Source organism: Cuculus canorus, chromosome 4 (genome assembly GCF_017976375.1).
Source record: "Cuculus canorus isolate bCucCan1 chromosome 4, bCucCan1.pri, whole genome shotgun sequence".
NCBI lineage: Eukaryota > Metazoa > Chordata > Aves > Cuculiformes > Cuculidae > Cuculus > Cuculus canorus.
The window spans coordinates 25,180,618-25,204,989 of NC_071404.1; the positions used below are offsets into that span (position 1 = coordinate 25,180,618).

Sequence of the window (24,372 nt, forward strand, 5' to 3'; positions counted from 1 at the left end):
TCTTATGCATATTGTGTTGCTTTCCAATTTTAATGTTATTATGAACTTCACAACAGTCAAAGCTCTTGCTAATTTGGAGCTTTGGAGCCAGCTCTGCCTGACCTCACATTTGAGATAGAGAGAAACTCCAAACAAAGGTGATCACAGAAGAAGAGACATCTGTTCAGCACAGATCATACTTCATACACGATGTTATCATCTTTACAGAATGAAAAGTGTCTGGAAAAATACTGTTCTAAATAAAACACATTATCAGAGGGACGTTCTGTCTAGCTTTCAAAGAACGTAATTGCTTAGATGGAACTTTAGCTTAAATAGAAAAATGTTTGGCTTTTTGTAATAGTACCTACTTCTTGTATCATTGATGTTGATGTTTGTCTGATGACATGGGAGAGGAAAAAGTCATGATTGCGGCAAACGTGAGACAAAGTTGTGGACTTTTTCTCACACTCAAGTTATAGAAATAAAGTGCAGGTAGTGTGAAAGGATAAAGAAGTTGAGAGACTTCCTTAGTTGGAATCGTTTCCTACAGTTGAATTGCTTTTAGGTCTGAGCTTTTAAGACCCAACAATTCAGAGAGGACAAAATACATATCTTTAAAAGTAGATGTGGAGCCTTCTGCATTTTACAGGCTAAGGATGCTTTGTGGACCCAGACTGTTCCGTGAAATTTAGAGAACTAAAGATTGTAGTCTCTGGACATGAAGGGGAGAGGCGCATGCAACTTTTTTTTATTCCAATAACTCTGTAAGAGAAAAAATAGTAGTTGTGATAGAGTCATAGTAGTTCTCAGTGCAGACGCTCAACACCAGAAATTATAATTTTTCCAGCACAAACCAAAAGATTTCTGTGGACTTTTGGTACTTTGATGCATTAGAATCGCACAGAAGTTGTGTTTGGGGTTTTGGATTTTTTTTTCCTCCACAGTACTTAAGTTGTTTACATGTTAGGAAGCTTATGGTTTTAAGGTGTGTAATTTCCCACTTTTTTTGTCTCCCAGCAAGTATTCAGTCTATTAGAAAAAGCTTGGTCTGGTTCCCCTGTGCAGTTTGCTTGGCAGAAAACTTCGGGAAATTTCCTTGCTGTAACAGGGTAAGATTACAAATATTTATTACATTTGTACCTAGAAATCACTGATGAAGAAAGGGAGTTATTCTGTGTGTTAATCTCTTTTAGAGGTGATCGTACTGTGAAAATTTTTGATCGTCATGGTCAGAAGAAAAATGAAATCAGCTTACCAGGGTAGGTACTGAGATGGCTTTGAATCATTGTCTTTGTTGTTTTCTTTATAAATGCCTCTCTTCTGGTGAGGTACTCATGCAGTGTGAGAGCATTGTAGGAAGAAATACCATCTCTGGTGAACATACCTGGAAAAGAAGAGAAACTGATGAGTGTGTATGGGATCTGAGACAGTAGAAGATGGGCTCATAATAAGCTATCAAGGATAGTCAGAAAAATGCATTCTGTCCACAGCACTCTTAAGTAATAATAAACTCAATCTGCTTCATTAAAATGTTAGAAAAAATTCTGTCTTGTTAAGAAAGAATGTAATACATTTGTACACAATATATTCACATCATGCTGATTGAGACTGCATGCTTGCTAGAGTCAGTTTTCTAGTAATTTGTTACAGCCTTACTGAGGAAAGATATCCTTTTGCTTTAGTATTCTTGCTTATGTCACTGGCATAGTGTATACATTTGCATATTTACTTTAGATCAAGAATGTACTTCTGAAGTGAATCTCACTGCTTTTCCTGCTTCTCACACCTTGGATCACATCCATGTGATGTTGGAATGTATGCACTAGATTCCTTTCAGAGCAAATTTTAAAAAGTGGTGTACTTTGGAAGATGCAGTCTGAGTGTTAAAAGGCAGTCAGGATATAGCAGCAGGCTAGATATGGTGCAGAGGAAACCTCCCTAGGTGCAAGAACTGTGACATCAGGTCATTATACCATTTTGTTTATAAATCTACTTTACTTGGGCACCATTGCTACCTGGTAAGCAGTAGTTTCAGTTGCTTACTGCTCATCTCTTTTTAATATTTTATCTGCTCTTAAGTTTGTGTGCAAATGCTTGGTTTTTATTGTATTTCTAACAGCCTGTTTCATTTTGCTTAGGGTGGAGCCCTTAGTCAAGGCAAAACTCCCATTAAGGCTTTAAATCTGAAGCCTATAATCTAGATATCTTTCATGTCCAGTATGTCACTTACATATTCCTGAGTCATTGGTAGGTATGAGACAGAATCCCCTAGCTCCCCAAAAACTCTCTAGAAATCAAATTTTTGCAGTTCATGGTGGTGGCCACCTTGCACGAAACTTAGAGATGCATCTCATTGTTTTTACCACACTCTCTGTCTGACCATTGCATCTTGCTGCTCTCATTAGGTGCCGTTTGTAACGGGGGTTGGCTGTGTCAAAGTCTTCTGCTTGGTAATATCCATGGCCCAGCTCATTCTGCGCTGTATTTTGCACAATGTATGATAAATTCATATTCTCTCTAGCAACTGCCAAAAAAAGAGGAAAGCTATGTGCAATCAGTAGTGAACTCTGTGAAGCGCTTGTGTTGGGTTGGTGATCCCCTACTGTCATGTGGACAGGCGAGGGTGGTATGAAGAGGAGTCTACCTTTCTGATGGACACAGATAGCACTACCTTATCGGTGGGGAGATGTGACCCTTTTCTTCAGGGAAACTTATAACATCTAAATTGGTTTTAAAATAGTGTTGTGTTCTCACGGCAAGGCAAAGAGTAGAAAACACTGATATCATAATGATATATTCTAAAGGCTTTTGAAATAATTAACATCTGCTTATGGTGGTTTGAATAGTATTGACTTTTGGAGGCCCGCCAGCAGATCTTCTACCTGGATTGGATAGTTCCTTTGAATTCTTATTTCCAACCTTTTGCTGTGATTGAAGAATAAATGCTCTCTAATTATTACTGTTAGAATAACATTCAGGTTTTGTGATACACAGTTTAAATAGAAACAAGCAAGCTTATATGGAGGTGCTCCTCTTCAGGCCAAAATTCACTTTTTAATTTCTTGGTTAACTGTTAACCAGCTGCAGTTGTTAACTGCTAGACCTCTTCTTACATAAGAAAGCAGTTCAGAATATCAAATATTCGCTGCTATAATAGCTGATGTTATAAGCATATTCTTAGCATTACATTGGTAGAATTTGTTCGGTTTACTACTTACAAGTCTGAGCTTTTCCCTGTTTGTTTCTTTTCGTCCGTGTTATTCCTGCTCTTGGTGGTCTGATTGGCCGTTAAGTATTTGTGGGTGTGTTTTGGGGATAGACCATATTTAATGTGTAGAACAAACTGTTGACGTTTTAAAAAGATAGACAGGAGGAACTGGAACCCAAGGCGTACTGACTTAGTTTACAGCAATGTATATTTCAGTAGGACACTTCTGAAATTGCTTGCATTGGGAGTTTTCATTTGAATAGTAGTAGGAGTGAAGTTTTTCAGAGATACCTTTTTAAGCTGAAACTATTCACTTATTTCTCTTAAAAAGAAAAGAGTAGTGTCAGATGGCACAGGTTCTTATTCTGCAGTGTATGGTGCTTTAAATATTGTGGTGTAAACAAAACTGTTTCCAATTCATTAGAGACCTGTGGGTAAGTCTGCTGTCCTTTTCATTCCGGGAACTATTGCAAGTAGATTTTTTTGCTGCTTCTGCATAGGTTTCTTGTCCAAGTTCATACTGCTTGTTGAACTATGAGAGATATGATCCCAGCACTGAATAGCCTCTAACAAAATAGAACCGTACTGGGAATTTTCACTGTCTCTTGGGAGTCAAAGCAGTGAAGTTAAAAGTAGTAGAATATAGGTAGCAGGCTCTTTTTTTTTTGGCCTTCTTTTCAGCTTCTGTAATTTCAGTGGGATTTGAGTAAGGTTGTGGTTGCTCTAGAAGTACGATTTACAGATAAATCTACAATCTGTTACGGGTTTGCTTTGGAGGGAAAAGGAAGGATAGGTACTTCAGCTACATAATTTTGGCTGTTTCTGTACACTTGCAAACATAGGTTAACATTATTAGTGAAAATCTGCTTTTTTTCCTTCAGTAACTGTGTTGCTATGGACTGGGATAAGGACGGAGATACGTTAGCAATAATCACCGACAAATCTAGTGCCATTTTTCTGTGGGATGCGAACACAAACAAAACAAGCCAAGTAGACAGTGGCATGAGGTAAGAAAGTTTTTTTTAAAGTGTGTATTTGAAGATTTAGACCACTGTGAGCTGCTGCTCTTGATGCCATCACGTTTTAAATCTACTTAGAAGCTGATGTGAAGAGTGATGCAGTGTGTTTCTTAACTTGGTTAGATTGCCATCAGGACATCACATTCATGTTTTCTAATCTTTGTTTCTCTGTGTGTAGAGTATATGTTGTGTTTAACCTGTAAAATCCAATGGTCATGTAGGTGCTTAAGAAGCCTCTTGCTTCATCTGTTATTCCAAAAACTGGAATGAGTACTGACACGGGCCCAGTCACATGGTCTAAGATCATTCATGCCTTCTGACTTTGGAGTCCGACTTGGGGCTTCCAGTGCAGTGAAGAAAGATAAACTTGCAATTGGCGTACCTTGAGTCACCCTCTGAAAGGAATTTTACTGTTTGTCTATTAAGTGTGTGGAGAGACTTGTAGACAGTTAACTAAATTAGATATGCACAGCTGGAAAACATGTCTTGTTTCTTTCCATAAGGGCTTCTCAACTTTGGAATTTCTTCTTTTGTCACAATGTTACTGCTTAAGAGGAACAAGCACTGAGACATGTAAATAGTGTGATAATTGGCCTTTTCTGATATTCTTCTCTTTTTTAAATTAGAAAAGCAGAAGCAAAACTGCTCACATGCAAACCAAATATATATTGGAGATTACTTCATGTGTCATTTAATGTCTGAAATTTGTTTCAAGTTATTATCATGCTTACAGTAAAATTTAAAATGGAGAGACAGGCATTCATAGAATGCACTAATTGGAAAATTCTGATTAAATTGTTTTGTTTAAGAGGCTTTATTTTGATAAAAAATGTGACGTTTAGCATTTATGTGTGTACGCTTTAAATGCACATCAAAGTAGGCCTTGCTGTATCTGAAACTTCAAGTTAAATTGGCAGTTTCTAATTTTCTTATTACATTGACTAGAACTAGACGTGTTCACTTTGAATTAGCTGAGTACGTAGGGTTATTGAAGTACAAAAAACCAATGCAGAAAGTGACTGTAAAATTTTGCTTACCTTCCAGGTATCTTTGAGTGGTTTTTAAAGCTGCGTATTTGGCCAAATTACCCATGGTTCCATCAAAAACTATTGATGTTTGCAGACTCATTTCCATTTGTACAGCTCCTACTACAGTAACCTCATACAACTCTTTATCACTTTGACTATTTTGAGCACACTTAGATAATTCTGATACTAGTTGTAGAGAAAACTTGCTTAATTGAAAAACTCTGCTTGGTCTATGTGATTTCATTAGAACTTCAAAGCAAAGTGTTTTTCTACGTAAACACATAACAGGAGTCTCTACTTTACAAAGTAAAATGTTTCTTTACTTTAGGGATGCAATGTCTTTCTTGTTATGGTCTCGAGTTGGAACTTTACTTGCCGTTGGAACAACAAAGGGAAACTTACTTATATATAACCGTCAGACTTCTCGCAAGATTCCTGTTCTCGGTATGCATTGTTTTGAAACAAAATGAAATTTTGCTAATATGCTTAGGTTCCTTCACAGTTCTGTATGTGAATGTGCAAGTTAAAAATGTGCTCATACTCAACTTGCACCTTCTGTTTTGTTGTCCTTACCAGAGTAGTTTTATACTGTAGTAAGTTAAAAATGTATATAAACCTACTTGATACTACTTTGTGAGGAAACTTGTGTTATCTTTCTTGCTTTACAGTTTGTAAAGAATTTGTATGATTGTTCGTGTTGCTAAGTTACTTCTTATCTGGTTAGAGTACTTCTGGGCAGAAAGGCTAAGAATGTAGCACAGTCCCCAGAAATGTGATGCAAGGAAATGGAAGAACAGGGACTGTGGAAGCTCTTATAAGGTTAAGACTTTATCTGGGAGTAGATTTAAAACAAAAAAAAAGTGACTCTGGAATTCATTATTGCTCTGATAAGTTGTTTCACATTTTGACAGCCTGTATTTCAGTGGCCAAATAGACCATATTTCCATCCCAGATAACTTTTTGTGGTGTGTTCATTTGTGCTGTATAGATATATTTCTTTTTCAGGTAAGCACACTAAGCGGATTACTTGCGGTTGTTGGAGTACTGAAAACCTTCTGGCTCTAGGCGGTGAAGACAAAATGATCACTATAAGCAATCAGGAAGGGGATACTATAAGACAGGTAGTGTTTATAATCCCCATCTGATTTTAAAGAATACATTAATAGCTGTGGTTCCCAAGAAAGCTGGAACCTAGGGGAAGTTATGCCTTTTCAGTCCTAGTGCTTTCAAGGACAGTGAGCCTAATGTAGCATGAGGGCATATCTAAACATGTGAGCCTGTGTGTTACACAGTGTGATTTATGATACAAGAGTCTCTGCAATTCTGCTGTGTTCCTGCTTATACAAGCTCCTCATCTTTGATCCTGATCTGTGTCTGTTACAAGAGGATCCTGTGAGTGCCATCTTAGGCTGACTTCTCCGGCAGTAGCAGAGGACAGCTCTCACATGACTCCTTGTAAGGACAGCTCTCACATGACTCCTTGTAAGGTCTTTAGGAAGTAATTTGAGTGTTGGGTTTGCTTTTTAACAAAAGACCTTGCCTCTTATGTGCAAGGATTGCTCCTAAGCTGGACCTTCATTGTTGAGAGGCTGATTCCACGGCTTCTCCAAGTACACTCAGATTCTCTAATCAAGCATTCCTTTTGTTTATACACGTCGCAGTTCTTCTGAGAAACGACAGTCGTTGCATAATGTGCAGATGAATATGCCTCGCTTTTTTATCTTTAATGAACAGTGTTTCATTTCAGATTTTCAAAGAGCAGATCTTTCATAGTTCATTTCATATGCTTCCATCTTTATGTTGGAAGATCACAGTTTGAGAAGAATACCGTAATATCTTTTTTGGGGTATGTCTGTGCTTCAAACTAGCTAGCTTAGGTAGTGAAAGCAGTGTAGCTGGGGAAGCAGAGACCTAAGGTTTGCTTATGAGGTGTTGTAACCTCATATTGACTACAGAATCAACTAGACTGCTGTCACTACCTAAACCTGGTCAGGTATGTCCATATTAAAATGTATTGTAAATATTTAACCCATTTGCCTTATTGTTAGTCTACGTTCTTTGGATTTGCACTGGAGTGACCTTGTTTGTACTGCGTCAGTTAGTACTGTCTGTATAATATCATCTTACAAGTCTTCTTCCTCATCTGGATCCTTCCTTCTCTCTTTGGATTTGTGTTGCCAACTGTTTCCTAGATATTTTTTCAGAATATTCCATAATAACATGTCATTATGATCCAGAAAGATCATGTTTTCTCAAACATTTTTTTTCTAGTTTTTTGGTACTAATTGCAATAACAGCTGTATCCTTAACATTAAAACATGCAAGGCAGGAATAATGCAATTATTTATCATCTGTATTTGCTACATTAACTGTTGATTTCTCAGTCTGAACTTCTTTTTTGCAGACCTCAGTGAGCTCAGATCCCAGTGATATGCAGTTCTCAGTTATGAAGACTGATGAAAGAGTATCAACCAGGGAAAGCACAGTAAGAAGTCAATACAAAATACTGCAAAAAGTAAAAGTGGACTAATGAGATGTTTCAGGATTTCTATTAGCAGCCAGTGTAGGCCAGGAGGCAATTTGTTCCTCCTTAACTTAAAATTTGGTGTTGAAGGGTTTTTTTCCCCAAACCTTCCTTTAGGGTAAACTCATATTCCTGTCTAGGTTAAGGATGCATTCATGAAACGTGCAGTGGTTGGCAATTTGACTGGTAGTTAACATAATAGATGTGGATGTGTGCAGGGACTTCAAGAAATACATACAGTATAAGTATAGAACAGTGTGGCAGATGCAAATGGAGTAGGATTGTAGAAACTGCAGAGATGCTGCCTTTCAGAGGACAGATTTTCGGCTGTCAGTTTGGGGAACAGGTCACTGCTCTAGGTTTTCATCTTTTGCAAACTTCAGCATCAATGAGACTAAAAGCCCTGGTGTCCATGTTCTGGAGTGAGCATTATCCTGCCTCTAAGTGGCTACAGTTTCATTGTCTTCATCATCTTTCTTTAATGAATCATAGTCCATCGGGTTGGTCAATGGTACAGTACAGAAAAATGGGGTAATAATAACTCTTAGCAGAACATATTATTACATGATCGACAATGAAATACCAAGACAAAACAGAAAATCCATGGGTAGAACGGTGGCACTTCATTAAAAATTGTCCAGATTTATGCACTTATGCAGTCAGATTTAATCTATGGAGTACTGGTGTCAAGAAAGAATTTTCCCTCATGTTTACATTGACAAGGACCTGCAGGAGTTTTTTTGCATCTCTGCACAGAGTCAAATGTTTTATGCTTCGTAGGGAAATTTAATTGAAAGATATTTTGAAAATGTAGGAATTGGGGGCTTCAGCCTTGATATCTTATCTTTTAGTTAAGGTGTAGGACCTTGTTTTAGAGTGATGCCATTCTTATCGAGTTAATTTTTGTTTTCATTTATTGACAGGTAAGTGTAGTGGTCGGCAAGAGGACTCTCTTTCTTTTTAATTTGAATGATCCTGATAACCCGATTGATCTGCAATTTCAGCAGCCTTATGGCAGTATCGTAACCTACAGATGGTGAGCAGAATTTCTTAATGGAGCATTCTAGTATTAACAAGCTGAAGGTTTTCCCAGTAGTTTTGATGAATGCTGGAAATGAAATCATATATTCCTTGAGTGTTGCTTTGAATAAATTACAAGCTGGAAGTTTCAGCTCTGTACCCCAAAATTATCTGTGCTGTTTCTGTATCTTTGAGATGATGATGTCTTTTAATGCGTGGTCAGCCAACATAGAATTGACATTTATGCCTTTACACTCTAACTGTGTAAGGCAACCTGTAGCTATCTGCTTTTTTATTTATGGCCATGTGTCTAACAAGACATACCTGGGCTGTTTCACTTGGAATGATTTTTTTGCAACTAGGCTAATGGGATATTATTTGAATTCAGCCTTACAGGCTGTAACTATTTTTGCCCTAACCTCATTATTTCTGCTTGATGCTATGAAAAGTAAGCCAACTGTTCACTATTACAGACAGTAACTTTGGTACTTTCTCTGTAGTTGCAGTAGTGTGCCCTAGTGTTGCACAGTGACTGCCGTTTCTGTTTTTAGCATAGCTTTGATGGGACTGAGTCAGCCAGAACCTTGAGATGGAAGTTACCATTTTCTGGCATCCTTATTCCAATGAAGATACCAGAAGTCTCTCTTCTGGCCTCACTGCCATTCGTGCAACTTGCTGAAAGTAGGGGGGCATTATAAAGATGACTTATGAGTGAACTCTGGACACAAACATGCTTGTGTCCTTTAAGAATCTTTGGTTGTTTTCCCTTAATCTATTTTATACTATATTCTACATTATATAAATAAAATCCCATAATTTGTTTTTCCTATTAAAGGGGAGCATTGACAGTAACTCCAGCAGTCTGAAAGAAAATTCATTTTGCATATTGCATAAGTAGATCTTTTCTTAATTGTTCTTTTTTTTTTCTGACAGGTATGGTGATGGCTACATCATGATTGGTTTCTCACGAGGATGTTTTGTAGTCATTTCTACTCACATTCGTGAGATAGGTCAAGAAATCTTTCAAGCTCATAACCATAAGGATAATCTAAGCAGCATTGCTATATCACAGTCATTAAATAAAGCTGCATCATGTGGTGACAATTGGTAAGTGGTAGCTTTATACATAAAGAATGGAATTTATCTTGGATATTTTCGCTGTTAGGTGTTAAAGCTAGGATCCCTAAAATCAGTGCAGAGAAGGCAAGATGAATTGCTTTGTGGTGCTGCCTCTGTGCCTAATGTTAAGAGAAGCTAATTCTGATCGCAATCTTTACAATTGTGATTAACTTTATTGTAGTTAAATGTAAACAAAAAAAATTAATTAAACTTCAGTATACGTTATTCATTTTGATTCTTTTTTTACTATGTTACTTGGCTGCAAAAATGTCCAAATTTTTTTACTGTGATTTATTGATTGGACTTAAACATTTGCTTAGCAATAGGAGAACAGTTCATTTAAAGCTGTACAGAGTATGCTGATGTCCTGATATCCTCTTCCCTGGTGTTGGTCTTACCTGCAATCTAGTCAAAGTTATAAATGTGTGAGCAATTAAGGAAAAAATTAGACTGGAGTTTTTCCAAAATATGATAGAATATCTCATTTAGCTCCTTGTCTGCTGCTTCCTGATTCTGTCATACTTGAATTCTTCAGCAAAAAAAGGAGCTGAGTGATGGTAGAAGTCACACAGTTCTATCTCTACTTAGTTTTGTTTATGACCTTGACAGGATGCAGGTTTATGATGCTTGCACATGAAGAGTGATATGAGTAAAACATGATGCAACTTCCAGCTCCTCAGCTGTTATATGATACTATTTCTTTCAGGGGTTCTGTATCATATATTGAGTGACATGACAGCATAAGTTAACTCTCTCTCTGTCCCTTTTTATGTGAAGCAGGATTGAAAGACAGCGTTTGTACATCAGGAATGTTTATTCAACCTAACCTGTACTGTAACAGATCAAAAGGAATAATAGAGCATGTTTCCAGCCTTTTGAGTTCTTTTGACTTTGATAAGTTGTGCCTTTGCCTCAAATTCCAGTTCTTTGAGCAAATCTTTTTGTACAGTGATAGTTATAACCTATTTAGAGTGATGGGTAACAATGAATGTGTGTTGCTCTTTAAGAAATGGAAGGCATTTTGTATTTGTCCTCTTATTTTTTTCTCCATTAGGCTGTCTTGACTGGGTTGGGTTCCTTCCAGTTTATAACTGAGGTCTATATTCGTGAGAATGACTGTTTATTTTTGTTTTAGCATTAAAATCCATGATCTGTCAGACCTGAGAGAAATGTATGCCATAATAAACTTGGATGATGAAAACAAAGGTATGTCAACAGTCTCTGTGAGGACAGAATTTTTTACAGATTAATTAAACCAGAATTTTACTGGTGACTCTACTTACATGAGTGAAAGTACTGTTCCTGGAAAAACTGTGTAAATATAGAATTTATCATAAATTCCTTCTTTCCCAATTTATATTTGTTAGGTGACCCATAGCAAAATGCGACCATATGTTATTTTATCTGTCAGAGTATGGAGAAGTACAGCAACGTGAATATTTGATCAGTTAGTGTTTCAGACTTTTGAATCTGTAACACAGTATATTCGGATTATTACAATAATGTATTTAACTAGTTTCTGCTTTTTCCCTTGCTTTTTTTGGTGAGTGAGGGTTTTTTGTGCTCTTCAGCATCTCTCGTAGTAACATACAATGCTTAATCTGTTCTCATCCTCATACATAAGATTTGTGCCTGTGGTTTCCAGAACATTGTTACAAGACTGTTGTCTTGGGTAGTGGGTTACCACCATCATCTCCTCTTGTAGTGTCTGTAAATAATTCAGTTATTGTCAAGTCTTCACTCTTCAGAAAATGTTAAATTAGTAAATTATGGTTCCAGTTTGAGTTATTCCAGTTAATCTTGGAATTCTATTAATTGGTTATGTTTGGGTACGAATACATACTATTTTCACGTTTTAAAGCAAAATAATTGTTTCTTGGTTTGAGCAGTTAAATAAAGGAATTTTTTGCTCTTGCTGTTGCAAAAATTTCTGAATGTTTTAGGTGTAGATCAGCTGGCTTGGACAGATGATGGACAGTTGTTGGCGGTGTCTACACGAAGAGGATCCCTCCATGTTTTCTTGACAAAGCTTCCAATTCTTGGAGATGCTTGCAGTACACGGATTGCATACCTCACTTCTCTTCTTGAAGTTACTATAGCCAATCACGTGGAGAATGTATGATAACCTCTTCCTTTTAAACTTTGTTCAGGTATAGCAAAGCAACTATTAATAGTGGGTGAAAATTGGTTTATTTTGTTTTGTTTTCTCACAGGAAGTACCAGTCACTGTCTCTGTTGAAGTTGAGCCCAGCTTTGTTGCTATTGGTGTTTATCATTTGGCTGTCGGAATGAACAATCGGGCTTGGTTTTATGCACTTGGAGAGAATGGTAAGCATAAATTTACTTCTCTTAAAACTACTGTGTCATTGTGTCTTATTTTATGAATTCAGTGTTGTATTTAGCAGTTCTGGACATTCTACATTCCACAATAACAACTTGTTTTGCCGTATGTTCCTGTTTGGACTGAATAAGTATATTTACAGACTGAAGCACATATTGTAAATAATAGAAATAAAACTTCAGGTTCAAGGTGTTGGTAATTAAATGTAGAATGTCTCTTTTTGGTTTGGTTTGGTTTTTTTCAGATCATGTTGTTAACCAATGAAGGACTCCTAGGGTTTTGAGACATTATTTTAGTGTTTCTTTAAATACTAAGTTTGGCACAGTGCCTAGGGACTCTATGGTCAGAGGCTTTAAATTCTCCATTTGGTAGATGTTCTTGTTGTTCACATGGAGTAAGGTAAAATCAATTATGCTATGTCCAAAGTTTAGATGGTGAATTTAAAGCTTTCATATCTCTCTAAGCATCACCTTTTCTGACTAATAACAAATCAATTAAAACTGTAAGAACACTAGTCCGAGTTGCCTAGCAAAAGAATTTTTCTTGTTCTTTATAATCAGTTGTCTGACTACTAAGAAGAAAGTCTTTTTAAAAGTGACTGGTCCCTTCTCTGCTTAGTTCTGAGTTCTTCACATCTGGTTGCTCAGCTGCAAATTTAGATGATGATAAGTGAAGACCTATATAAAATCAAAATATTTTTACCTTTTTCTGTTTGAATTCTATAGATGTAAAAAAGCTTAAAGATGTGGAGTACCTGGGCACAGTAGCAAGTATGCACCTTAATTCCGATTATGCTGCTGCTCTCTTTGAGGGTAAAGTCCAGTTGCATATGGTAAGAGCTCTGGAAATTTGGAATGCTGACGTAATGAGTTGATCTAACCTGAACAAGTAAATGTGATTTTAAGAATGAGAGGAAATGGCATGATCTTCAGTTAATGGAGAGGAAAAATAAAAATTTAAAGCTGAGTTCCTGTAGACTTTAGAAATACAACCAAGACTAGAACATGCAAAGAAAAGATGTTTTCTTGTTTTATTTTAAACAAGTTTTGTTTTAAAAGCAGATGCTGGGCTTTTAAGGGTTACACATGCAAGTTTGTTTTCATATCATTTCCTTACAGTTTGATACAGGCAAAACTATGATAGCTCATTAACAATGGAATTTTTCCATTCATTCTATTCTTTATGTTTAGATACAAAGTCATGGTTTGGATGCTGAAGAAGAACGAGAAACTCGACTCTTCCCAGCCAATGATGATAAATTCCGGATTTTGTGCCATGCTTTAACTAGTGACTTCCTTATATATGGTACTGATGTGAGTATTACTTCTGTTTTCAAAGATCTTGTTAGATAGAATGTATTTCTATCTGAATTATTTGGATTATTACTCACATTTTAGCTAAAAAACTGTGCTTTGAGAAGTTTACAGTGGATTATTTTCTAGACAGTAACTCCTGCTTTCTTTACTGTTGCATTTGTATGAGATGCAGGAAGGTTAATTTTTGCTTTTACTAGTGTTTGTTGCAAAACACTAATTTTAATAGGAGACTTGAATTCTGTTGCAGTATTGAGAGGGCTGGCAATCAAGCTGTCTTCCAGATGTAAGAAAAAACATAGCACTTGCCCAGCAAATTTGTTTATTTAGGTGGTGATGTGGTAGACTTAGACAAAAGGCAATGAGGTAAACGTGTATGATAGCATAACTGGAAGTCTTGACTTACTGTTGAAACCTTTGCCCAAAGAGAATTTTTTTAGGTGTTTCAACAACGATAGGAATTAGGAGAGTGAAGAAGGATGTGAATGTGCTTATCAATTTTTCTGGAGATTTTCCTGTGCATGAGAGTATTTTCTTTGCTTGTAGTGTTTTTTGGCACTGGGAATACAGGGCACATTTGGCATTCTGGTAATGTGACGTGGACTGATGTATTGATCTTCCAGAGAAGAGGCAGAATCACTCTCTCTGGTGTCACCACTGGTTTAATAACTTGAGTGGGTTTGCAGCATTTGAGGACTTTCCCTCCTCCTCAGTACCTAAGCTGATTGAAATACAGCATTAATCACAAATCAATGTGATTGCTTTTCTCCCTGAATAAGTTACATGCGTTCTTTAGAATGTGTGGTTCTTCCTTGGAGGCAAATTTTTTGGCTTTGATTGAAGTCTAAGCTTCTCCCAGCAACAGGGCAGGCATTTCCCCTGTTTAGAGAACTGCAGAGTCCATACAGGTTGCCTCCACAAAGCAGAGCAAGATAAACAACAAAACTAACAGAAAATCCCTCAAACCTCCAACTCCTTTCCCCATCCCCCAGAAAGCCTTAGGTATTCTTATCCTGCCAAAAACCATCTGTGAATGAAGAAGGAAGCCAAAAAAAACACACGTGGAAATGTTTTTTTAAGTACTCTTCATGCTCAGCACTCTACAATGGAAGAAACTGCAACAGTTAATTATCAACTTGCCACTTACTGATGTTATTAGCTTTTTCTGTTATTTCTCTTTAGACTGGGGTTATTCATTATTTCTACATTGAAGACTGGCAATACGTGAATGAATATCGACATCCTGTCAGTGTAAGAAAAATCTTTCCAGATCCCAGTGGAACCAGATTAGCTTTCATAGATGACAAAAGTGATGGATTTGTCTATTGTCCAGTAAGTTCTTGTGGGATGCCCATACAATTACATTTCCAAGCTGAGTTTTCTGCCATATAGTATCTTTAATAGAGAATGGAGAAGCATTTGTCACTCCAGCATGTATGCTGGTAGAAGAAATTTCCAAGGACGCTTGAAGGTAACTTAATAGTACTACATGGAAATAAAATCTGTCGTATTAGATCAGGACAATTTCATTAAAATGATTTCCTGATCAGTCATTTTCAGAAATGTATGTGTTTGTGTATTCAAATACAGATATTTTGGCCTATTGACAATCACAGCCAGTTTCAGCGCCTATCTCTGTATCTCTTTCGTAAGAAAGCTGACTAATGTAAATATGATGTGCATTTTCACCATTTACTGCCCTTCCAAATTAAACTATTATGTTATTCAGAGTCACTGCTTATAAGAAAACTTTTTCATAATACAATTTTCATATTTCTGCACTACTTGCATTCTTTTTGTATTTTTAATCTTAACTGAGAATAATATTTAGTTTGTTTACTTAGGCACTTGCTAATAGTTTTGCTTTTGCATTATTTGTAGGTAAATTGTAGGTTACATGAAATTCCAGATTTCTCACCAACTATTAAAGGAATCCTATGGGAAAACTGGCCAATGGATAAAGGTGTTTTTGTTGCTTTTGACGATGATAAAGTGTACACTTACGTTTTTCATAAGGATGCTATTCAAGGTACTGTATATTCACTATTTTAGTTAATAAAGTAAAATGTTCAAAGTCTTCATTTGTCTTAAATATTTTCATAACTGCATATAAAAAATACATAGTTCTGCACGGATTTTGAAGTGCAACTGGGGAATAGAAAATGAGTTGCTTTGCAGGTTTCTCTATAAAGCTCCATCAAGACATTTTGATCTCAACTCCTTAAGCTTCTTGCTATTATAAACTTTCATCTAAAATTTACAGATTGTGCTTCAATTCTGTTCTCAAATGTTTGTAAGAGATCTTTGGATCAGGGTGACAAAACTTGTATTCATTTACTCTGTTAACCAAAGTTGTAATCGCCACCATTTCTCTATTTATGACAGAGAAATGTTAAGAAATTTTCTACAAATATTTGGAAAATTACCTTAGTAGTTTAGAAGATTTAAGTTACTTATGTTTACTGGAAAAATATGTGCTGTGCAGCAGATGGTGACTACCTTGAATTAATGCCCAGCAAATGTACATTGTTTCAGCTGACTACTATGATTTTTACTATGCAGAGGTTATTAAAATTATGTCTTCTTTTCTTCCTGATTTTTGAATCTAGGATCCAAGATTATTTTGGCAGGTGGCACAGACGTCCCCTTTTCCCATAAACCTTTGTTGTTGTATAATGGAGAATTAACTTGTCAGACTCAGAGTGGGAAAACAAACAATATCTATCTAAGCACTCACAGTTTCCTTGGCAATTTGAAAGACTTTGGACCTAATGAGCTGACACAAATGCTTACTCAGACTTTAATGTTGAAAAGGTACATCTGTGTTTTAATTATATTGTGTAAATTGTTTTCTTCTATGCTTATAGCTCAATGCAGCATATCCTGGTGATTTAAAAATGTCATGCTGATTAATGATAAATTAGATTGATCCACGACTCCATGTAGCTGTCTACGCAGACGAAGCAAAATAAGTGACCTGCTGGTGCTTTATTTGTTTTTCCACTGTCAAGTAAAAGTAATTTTTTCCAAGACTCATTTGACAGAGGTTCTTCTAAAACTGGGTGAAGGTGCTTCTTGCATACTTCCCTCCCAGTGTAACAAAGCAATCCAAAATCAGTATAATGGACAGAATGCCAGAGTGGGGAAGGCGTGTTTTCCTGGAAAAGTGTGGTAGAAACAGGAGAAACAGAATAAGTTATGCATTTGTATTTCTCTTTCTTCCTGACAAGTCTCTGCGGCTTAGAAGTAAATGTTTTTTACATTTTCCCTATTGTAGTATTAGGAAAAAAATGTGTTGAGAGGGAAATCTGTTTATAAGTAGTAGTGGTGCTAAGTGTATTTTACCTCTTATAGGTTTTCTGAAGCATGGGAGTTGTGCAGACTTCTGAATGACCAGTCTGGTTGGAATGAGCTGGCCAAAGCTTGCTTACATCATATGGAGGTGGATTTTGCAATACGCGTTTATCGTACATTTGGTAATGCTGGGATGGTGATGTCACTAGAGCAAATAAAGGTAAAATGTAAAGCACTTTTTAAGTAGGTAATACAGTGATTTAATTCTTCTTTAAGAATTCCTAAATTCTTGGTTTTGTGGAGATTTAGTTTTTTTTTTAAATCAAAGGTGAATTATTTTCAAAGGAGTTAATAGTTATAGAGGAGAAAATGTCCAAACCACATAACTCTTGCTTGGTTTTCTCTTGAAATGGTGAAGTAAAGTACAGTCTCTACTAGAATGTGCAACATTCCTTTCTGCATTTGCTTGAGAGCAACAGAATATACTAATGTGTCAGGCATTTGGAGGCTCTTTTTGCCTTGGTTATTTTTGAGAAAACATTTAAGGCCACTATTATTATTTTTAAAAAACCCAACAGATTACAATTATACATGTACAAGTCTGCATGTAATAGTACCTTAAAAATATACTTCTGCAAATTGCTGATTTTAGACCGTGTTAGCTGTAGTGCCTTTGAGCTACAGGAAGAAAGTGAGGGCATCTTCTGGTTTGTACAATCCAATACACGTGGTTGCAAAGTGTAGGGATATTTTGGGTTACTGTGCTTACAATATTATGTTACTTATAATTTTTTTTTTCTTTTGGTCTACTTTTGCACTTATTACATCTTTTTACAGGGAATAGAAGACCACAACCTTTTAGCAGGACATCTTGCCATGTTTACTAATGATTTTAATCTGGCTCAAGATTTATATCTGTCATCCTCCTGTCCTGTTGCTGCACTTGAGGTAATCATTTAAGATGAGGTAATCATTTTTTCTAATGATTTCGTCTCCATCTTAATGTTTTACCTTCTGATAATTCTGCCCTTTTATGTTTTTTTTCTTGCCATTGTGTGACTGAAACATTCCTTCAGGATGAATGTGTCTCTCTCTAATTGTCTGAACTTTCTAGAATAGTTGCTCTATATTTGTATTTAGAATAATATAAAGTTCATATGAGAATTCAGAATTTTATACTTACTTGAGAAAATGCTACTGTCCTTTGTTAATAGATGCGAAAAGACTTGCAACACTGGGATAGTGCACTTCAGCTGGCTAAGCGTTTGGCCCCAGACCAAATCCCTTTCATATCAAAGGAATATGCAATGCAGCTTGAATTCACGTAAGTTCTCCTGCAAAACTGCAGTATAAGAATATTAAACCAGTACTCACGCTAAGCAGAAGAACATAGAATTGAAATACTTCAGCTGACTGCATTCTTGAGAGAGGATGCTGTGAGATCTTGCAACTATAATATGAGGAAGGAATAGTAGTAGTAGTTTTGTGAGGAATATTTACAATATACGGTATCATATATCGGCAAATAACAGTTACTTTTGATTAATTTCCACATATCTATGTTCTTTTCAGCTGATAGGACTACTATATAATATACTGTATATCTACTAAGTAAATACTTTGTGCAGGCGCCTGGAAAATAGAGAATGCCATCTAACACTTCTTATATTGGACAGTTGCCTTTTCCCTTTCTTTCCTTAAATACCCAAGAGCCTTCATTTTCTTAGGTAGAGGAGTGTCAAAGTTGCAGGTTGCCAGTCCCTAAAAAAGAGAAAATATTAACCATTGGCTGAGATTTCAAATTCTGTTTTGTAGCTAATTCTTCCCAAATGAAATCTGATCTGTTTAAATATATGATAAAAACCCTCTTATCTATTAACAGAGATTTTAGACAACTCCTTCCCTCAGCAGTGTCCCTGGCACTGAGAGAGGACACTCATCAGTCAGTCATAGCAAGGAAGGAATGGAGGCAGTTGAAGTAGTGTGGCCTTCTGTAACTTGAGTTCTGAATGTACTTACGGAAAAAAAAATGCCTTTGTTTTTATGTTGTGAAAATTCTAAATTATTTCAGAAGGTTAGTTTCGTTTATCTTTCAGAAGAAAATATGTGGAAGTAGACATGAGATGTATTGTGCAGATAGATTCTTTGCCTGTCTTTCAAGGGAGATTTATTGGTCTCAGTGTAATGGAACTGAGAGATGGGCCGACTCTTTTGACTATAGTTTGATACAGTGCACAGGAAGTGCCGTGGTATACTGTGTAACTGTCCATCTTCTGCATGTTTCACATCCTTGTATGGAGTCCTTATGACTAGAGCAAGACAGGTGCGTGTATCAGTTGTGTGGTAGGGCGATAACCATATCTTCCTATTAAAAATATTCTCCCATATGACTTATAGTTTTCTTCTAGGGGTGATTATGTTAACGCTCTGGCACATTATGAGAAAGGAATCACTGGAAACAATAAGGTAATTCCTTTTTTACTGTTGTATTGGGTTTGCGTAGTGTATTGGGTTTTGGTAGTGGAGGAGCTGTAGGTATGTCTTTTTTGAGGAGCTGCTAGAAGTTTTGTGTGTGTCAAACAGCTGATGCCAGCTAGCTTCAAGACAGATCTGCTGCTGGCCAAGGCCGATCCACTTAGTGACAGTGGTAGGACCTCTGAGATGACGGATTTAAGAAGGGAGAAAAAAAACCTTTGCAATAGAAAACTGCATCTGGAGAAAGGACTGTGAAACAACTAGGCAGACATCAAGGCTGGTGAAGAAAGAGGGGAGGTATTTCTTCAGGCGTCGGAGCAGATATTCCCCTGCAGCCCATGGTGAAGACCATGGTGATTTTGGAGGAAAGAGGAGAATTGAACTGAGCTCTCTGTAAAACAGATTCTTCTTTTTGTGTATGCTTGGTCTGGACAGACCTTGTATGTTGAATATAAAAACTAAAGACAAACCTTAAGAAGAAAACTTAGCCAAGTTCTTCTAAATAAGTGACAGCTGCAGCTAGGCAAGAATTTTGAGACAAAAAAAAATTATTTCACTAAGTCCATGTAATGTTTTGTTAATTTGTTTCAGTGATGGGTTACTGTGACTTTTGTGACCTGGTATTATTGATGTGTAATGTTTCTGCTTTCCGTTTGATTGCCAGTACCAGGAACATGATGAAGCTTGCCTTGCTGGAGTGGCTCAGATGTCCATTCGAATGGGAGATATCCGTCGAGGGGTAAACCAGGCCATTAAACATCCCAGTAGGTTACTAAAAAGAGACTGTGGAGCTATTCTGGAGAGTATGAAGGTATTCTAAAGAGTTAAGGCTGAGTATGTGAATTCATTAAGTTGTTATCTTAATTTAGAAATTATATTTTAATTCTTTCCAATATTGTAGCAATTTTCAGAAGCTGCCCAGCTGTATGAAAAGGGACAATATTATGACAAGGCAGCATCAGTATACATCCGGTGTAAAAACTGGTAAGTACAGGTTTCAGGGAAGTGTTACATTTCAGAGGATTTGCTCTGGTGCTTTCAGGAAAGGAACGAGTCTTTGAATAGCACAAATGTCTCACTAATTACGTTTCATTGGTGGATTTTTTCATTCCCTCAAGCTGAAACAAGAGCAGTATTCTCTCAGATGGTTCTGTTTTTTTAAATACAGTCTTACTGTAAACGGAAGATTGTCTTCCTTTTTTCTTTTTTTATGTTATGTTTGAAATTACCTGAAGTTTCAAGTCCTCTGTGTGTACGCATGTGTGCACATGCACATTGAAATTTAGTCTTTTTATTCATGTAATTACTATTTAGTTCATTAAATTTCTTCAGTTATAGAATACATAGCTGAGACTCAATATTCAGGCAGTTGTAAATGATCCAGCATTGCTGGATCAAGTGGAGTCTGTATCATGAGCAGTCAAAATTGCTGGTGTTACGTTCAATACATGTTTAATTTTATTTTTTTTTGGTGAATTTGATTATTGTCAAGTGGAAAAGTACAATTAACTGAGGAAATTAAGGGCATAATTCTTGCCTAATTAGACTTTATGGACTCCGAATAGTAAGGACTGATTGGAGAGAAGATCAGAAAGATCCCTCCCCTTTCATATGGTTAATCTAAAAGTTAAGTTGGAATATTATATTCATTTACTAAGGAAAATTTTATCCCATTGTCATCAGTGGCATCAGATTGAACCAAGAGAAAGCTTTAAGTAGCGTAGCTTGATAGCTTGATTTGCAAAGTGGGAGGTGTAAACTTTGTTCACTCTAGCAGAAGGAGGTTCAGTTTGGAGACTGCTCTGTCTTTTAGGCAGAGAGGTGAGATTTAAAGTCAGCCTCTCTTTAGCTTCTCCTATCCTTTGTCTGGAAAGGCCCACTGTTTAGTTTGCTGGCTTAAAGATGATGTCGCTGCATGCAGCCTCTGAAGCAAGGTTTATGGAAGGGCTGGCACAGTTCTGTGTTCCTCCACGCTCTGCTGTTACAGAAGTTTTCACTTAGAGAATCTGCTTCTGATTGCCTAGAGTCCTCTGTACAACTAATGGCTTTAAACACACAACCACGGGAGTAATCACAGCTGCCCCGCTACTGGTGCTCTTTTGTGCTCTTTTGCACATTCTTTCAGGTTACAGTTTTAATACTGTGCTGCTTCTTTAGATTAATTAGAGAATAACAGATGTAAGTACTCTTGGTCTGACATTTCTCATGCTCTTACATCCGTAACTTGAAAAAGAGAAGATGCTGCACTTCTTTAAGTTTTATCTGTTCATGAAGCAGTCTGTAATTTCCTGTCCTTACGTCTATCAAGTACAGCTTTTTGAAAATACTAAAGTGTCTTCAAAGCTTACATATTAGTTCAATTACTTCTGTTTTAACTTCATTTCAGTGTTGATATAAATATGCCTGTTTTACGAGAGAAAATGTGATATATTTATTAAATAATGATTATCTTGACTTTCTAGGGCAAAGGTTGGTGAACTTCTTCCTAATGTTTCATCTCCAAAGATTCACCTACAATATGCAAAGGCCAAAGAAGCAGATGGCAGGTATATTTGGGTGCTTATCATTTTTATAGAATGTGGTTGTGGTGTTAATGTTAGTATACATTACTTTTTGTAAAATAAATTGAAAGACAAACTTGAAATTTTGCCTAAAATAGCCTTGTGAAAATAGATTCTGAAATATGTAAACTTAAACTGTTGTGTAAAGATTTTAAATGTAAGGGCCTTCCACTGGTATGAAAAATGTGTTTTCCTATCCAAGCATTAGTATCTTTTTAACAAAAAAGTCTTTAAAGTACCGCAGTCAATGTAATATTCCACTTAACAGAGTACTGAAGTTCAGTTTGTTTCTAACGACTCTTTAGCTGTGATTTTTAAAGGTCATCCAAAAGAGGAGTGATCATGAAAGAAAGTTTTTCCTTCTAGAACCAAATTACTGTTACATCTTAATGGTTGCGCTTCCAAAGTATTAATTAATGTGAAATTGTTGGCTGAAATGAAAGCCCAAGCCAGGTTATATTTAATCATGCAATGTATTCTATACTAGTCCTTACCAGTAAGTAAATGTCCTTCAGAATAATGGCGCTTGATAATATGAAACAGCACCAAAGCTAAATGTTTGCATTGTTGAGACTAGAAAATACTATTTGTGCCAATTGTGTAGTGCAAGAATGAGAAATTTCTTAATCTTGTTCACAGAACAAAAGAAGTCTCATTTTTCAAATTGTATAATGAGTTATCATCTGTTTGCTTTATATTGTTGTTTCACTCCCATGTGATTTCATATGGAACTGATGGAATACATGATGTTTGCTAATGGAAGAGATGAACCACTTATAACAAAAGGCAGAGTAGATCAAAAATAGTATTGTGACAGACATTTTTCTGTTGCCTCTGGCTTTCATTCTCCCAAGATAAAATGAAATACAGACAAAAAAAACATACTAAATGCAGAGCAAGGCTATTATATACAAACGGAAAGGAAAGTGTCTCAGTGTATCCTCTCAGAAATAAAATGTTGTATGTTTCTTTCATACAGTATTGTAAAAGCTTTAATTAAATGTCAGAAAAAATTATGTGGAACCATTATTTTTCAGGTACAAGGAAGCTGTGGTGGCTTATGAGCATGCAAAACAATGGGACAGTGTAATCCGACTATATTTGGATCACCTTAATGATCCTGAAAAGGCTGTTATTATTGTGAGAGAAACACAGTCTCTTGATGGAGCAAAGATGGTGGCCAGGTAACAGGCTTATTACATGCGTTAAAACAAAAGGGTCAAAGAGGCCCTACCTACTGAAAGTTGGTGAGGCTGTCTAATGTGTCAGACTGGTTTTTGGTCCTTGGCCAATGACTATATATAATTTCACTTTATTGATCTGAGTACCTTAAAATTTGGACAGCTAAGCAGGTACTATTTTTTTTCCTTTCATTAACTTTCTGATTGAAGTTATATTAAATTCAAGTAATAAGTTTAGACAGTAATAAAAGTTGCCGCGCTGTATTATTTGGACAAGTTAATTTTAGTAACCTATTTAAAATAATTTACCTATAAAATAAATCAGAAATGTATCATAGTTGTATGCCACAAAATATACTATATCCCTAAAAAGCTTGGTGTATTCATTGTGCTAATTAGTACTAAAGTATTAATTGTTCATTCTGATTAGATTCTTTCTGCAGCTTGGTGACTATGGTTCTGCCATCCAGTTCCTGGTCATGTCCAAGTGCAATAATGAAGCTTTCACATTAGCTCAACAACACAATAAGATGGAGATTTATGCTGATATCATCAGTGAGTATCCCAGGTTAATAGTTTGCTTGTAATATGTTTTGCTGTTCTTTTAATTGGTTTAGACCAATCATTTTGTTTCCCAGCCTTTTCCATTTCCAGTCACCATAGGCATATTTGGCAGCCTCTGCCTTACTCAGGCTTACAAGCTAGGCTTTGCTTTCAGCTTAGGTATCTCCTTTGGTCCTCAGTCTAGGTTGTTTTCAAATCTTGCCTGTGCTAGAGGTTTTTTGTCTGTGCATAAAGACAAAACATTTATCTAGACCATTTTCTTGTGTCCATTGAGGAATTTCTTTCTTTGACCTTGATATATTTAGTACTGCTTTTCCAAAACTAAGAATTTTACTGGTACAGTTCTTGATTTTTACCCTTTTTCCTTTTTTTTGTGGTTCCAGCTCTTTTCATACACACATAAGTCTCTTGTCTTTCCTTTTTTTCCCTTTAAGGCCCTTCATGGCCTCATCTTGTCTCAAGTGAGAGACAAAAAGGAGGCCTTACTGAGAAGCTGACTTTTACCTCAGGCCATCGAGTCAGTCAGTGGCCATCTCTTCCTTTGAAAAAAATGTTCTTGTTATGAAGGCTATAAAAATTTGACAGCAGTTAGCTGGAGGATGTCATGTTAGAGCTGCTTGTCAAGGTGGCCACTACAGTTCTGCTGTTCCTTATGCTTTCTTCCTTCCCTGTATCAAATTGTGATCTAAGTGAGTAGAAAAAGGTTTAAAACTAACTTGGGAGTCATGGCTGTCTTTGTTTTA

The 24,372-nt window shown here is 36.4% G+C and overlaps 1 protein-coding gene across 3 annotated transcripts in view; it reads left to right on the forward strand.

Moving 5' to 3' along the window:
* WDR19 (WD repeat domain 19) overlaps positions 1-24,372 on the forward strand; it is a 43,724-nt gene that overhangs the window by 1,301 nt on the left and 18,051 nt on the right. For 2 of the 3 annotated variants that reach the window (XM_054064606.1, XM_054064607.1), the window contains exons 2-26: positions 1,000-1,091; positions 1,176-1,241; positions 4,072-4,197; positions 5,566-5,681; positions 6,243-6,358; positions 7,642-7,722; positions 8,685-8,797; positions 9,715-9,888; positions 11,036-11,106; positions 11,844-12,016; positions 12,114-12,228; positions 12,967-13,073; positions 13,432-13,554; positions 14,737-14,886; positions 15,436-15,583; positions 16,164-16,368; positions 16,909-17,068; positions 17,686-17,796; positions 18,063-18,172; positions 19,257-19,314; positions 19,988-20,134; positions 20,225-20,307; positions 21,786-21,869; positions 22,922-23,068; positions 23,496-23,620. In XM_054064606.1, the coding sequence (XP_053920581.1) occupies positions 1,000-1,091; positions 1,176-1,241; positions 4,072-4,197; positions 5,566-5,681; positions 6,243-6,358; positions 7,642-7,722; positions 8,685-8,797; positions 9,715-9,888; positions 11,036-11,106; positions 11,844-12,016; positions 12,114-12,228; positions 12,967-13,073; positions 13,432-13,554; positions 14,737-14,886; positions 15,436-15,583; positions 16,164-16,368; positions 16,909-17,068; positions 17,686-17,796; positions 18,063-18,172; positions 19,257-19,314; positions 19,988-20,134; positions 20,225-20,307; positions 21,786-21,869; positions 22,922-23,068; positions 23,496-23,620 (3,001 nt within the window). Of the gene's footprint in view, positions 1-999; positions 1,092-1,175; positions 1,242-4,071; positions 4,198-5,565; positions 5,682-6,242; positions 6,359-7,641; positions 7,723-8,684; positions 8,798-9,714; positions 9,889-11,035; positions 11,107-11,843; positions 12,017-12,113; positions 12,229-12,966; positions 13,074-13,431; positions 13,555-14,736; positions 14,887-15,435; positions 15,584-16,163; positions 16,369-16,908; positions 17,069-17,685; positions 17,797-18,062; positions 18,173-19,256; positions 19,315-19,987; positions 20,135-20,224; positions 20,308-21,785; positions 21,870-22,921; positions 23,069-23,495; positions 23,621-24,372 lie in introns of those variants that run through there. The other variant, XM_054064608.1, reaches the window with a different exon arrangement.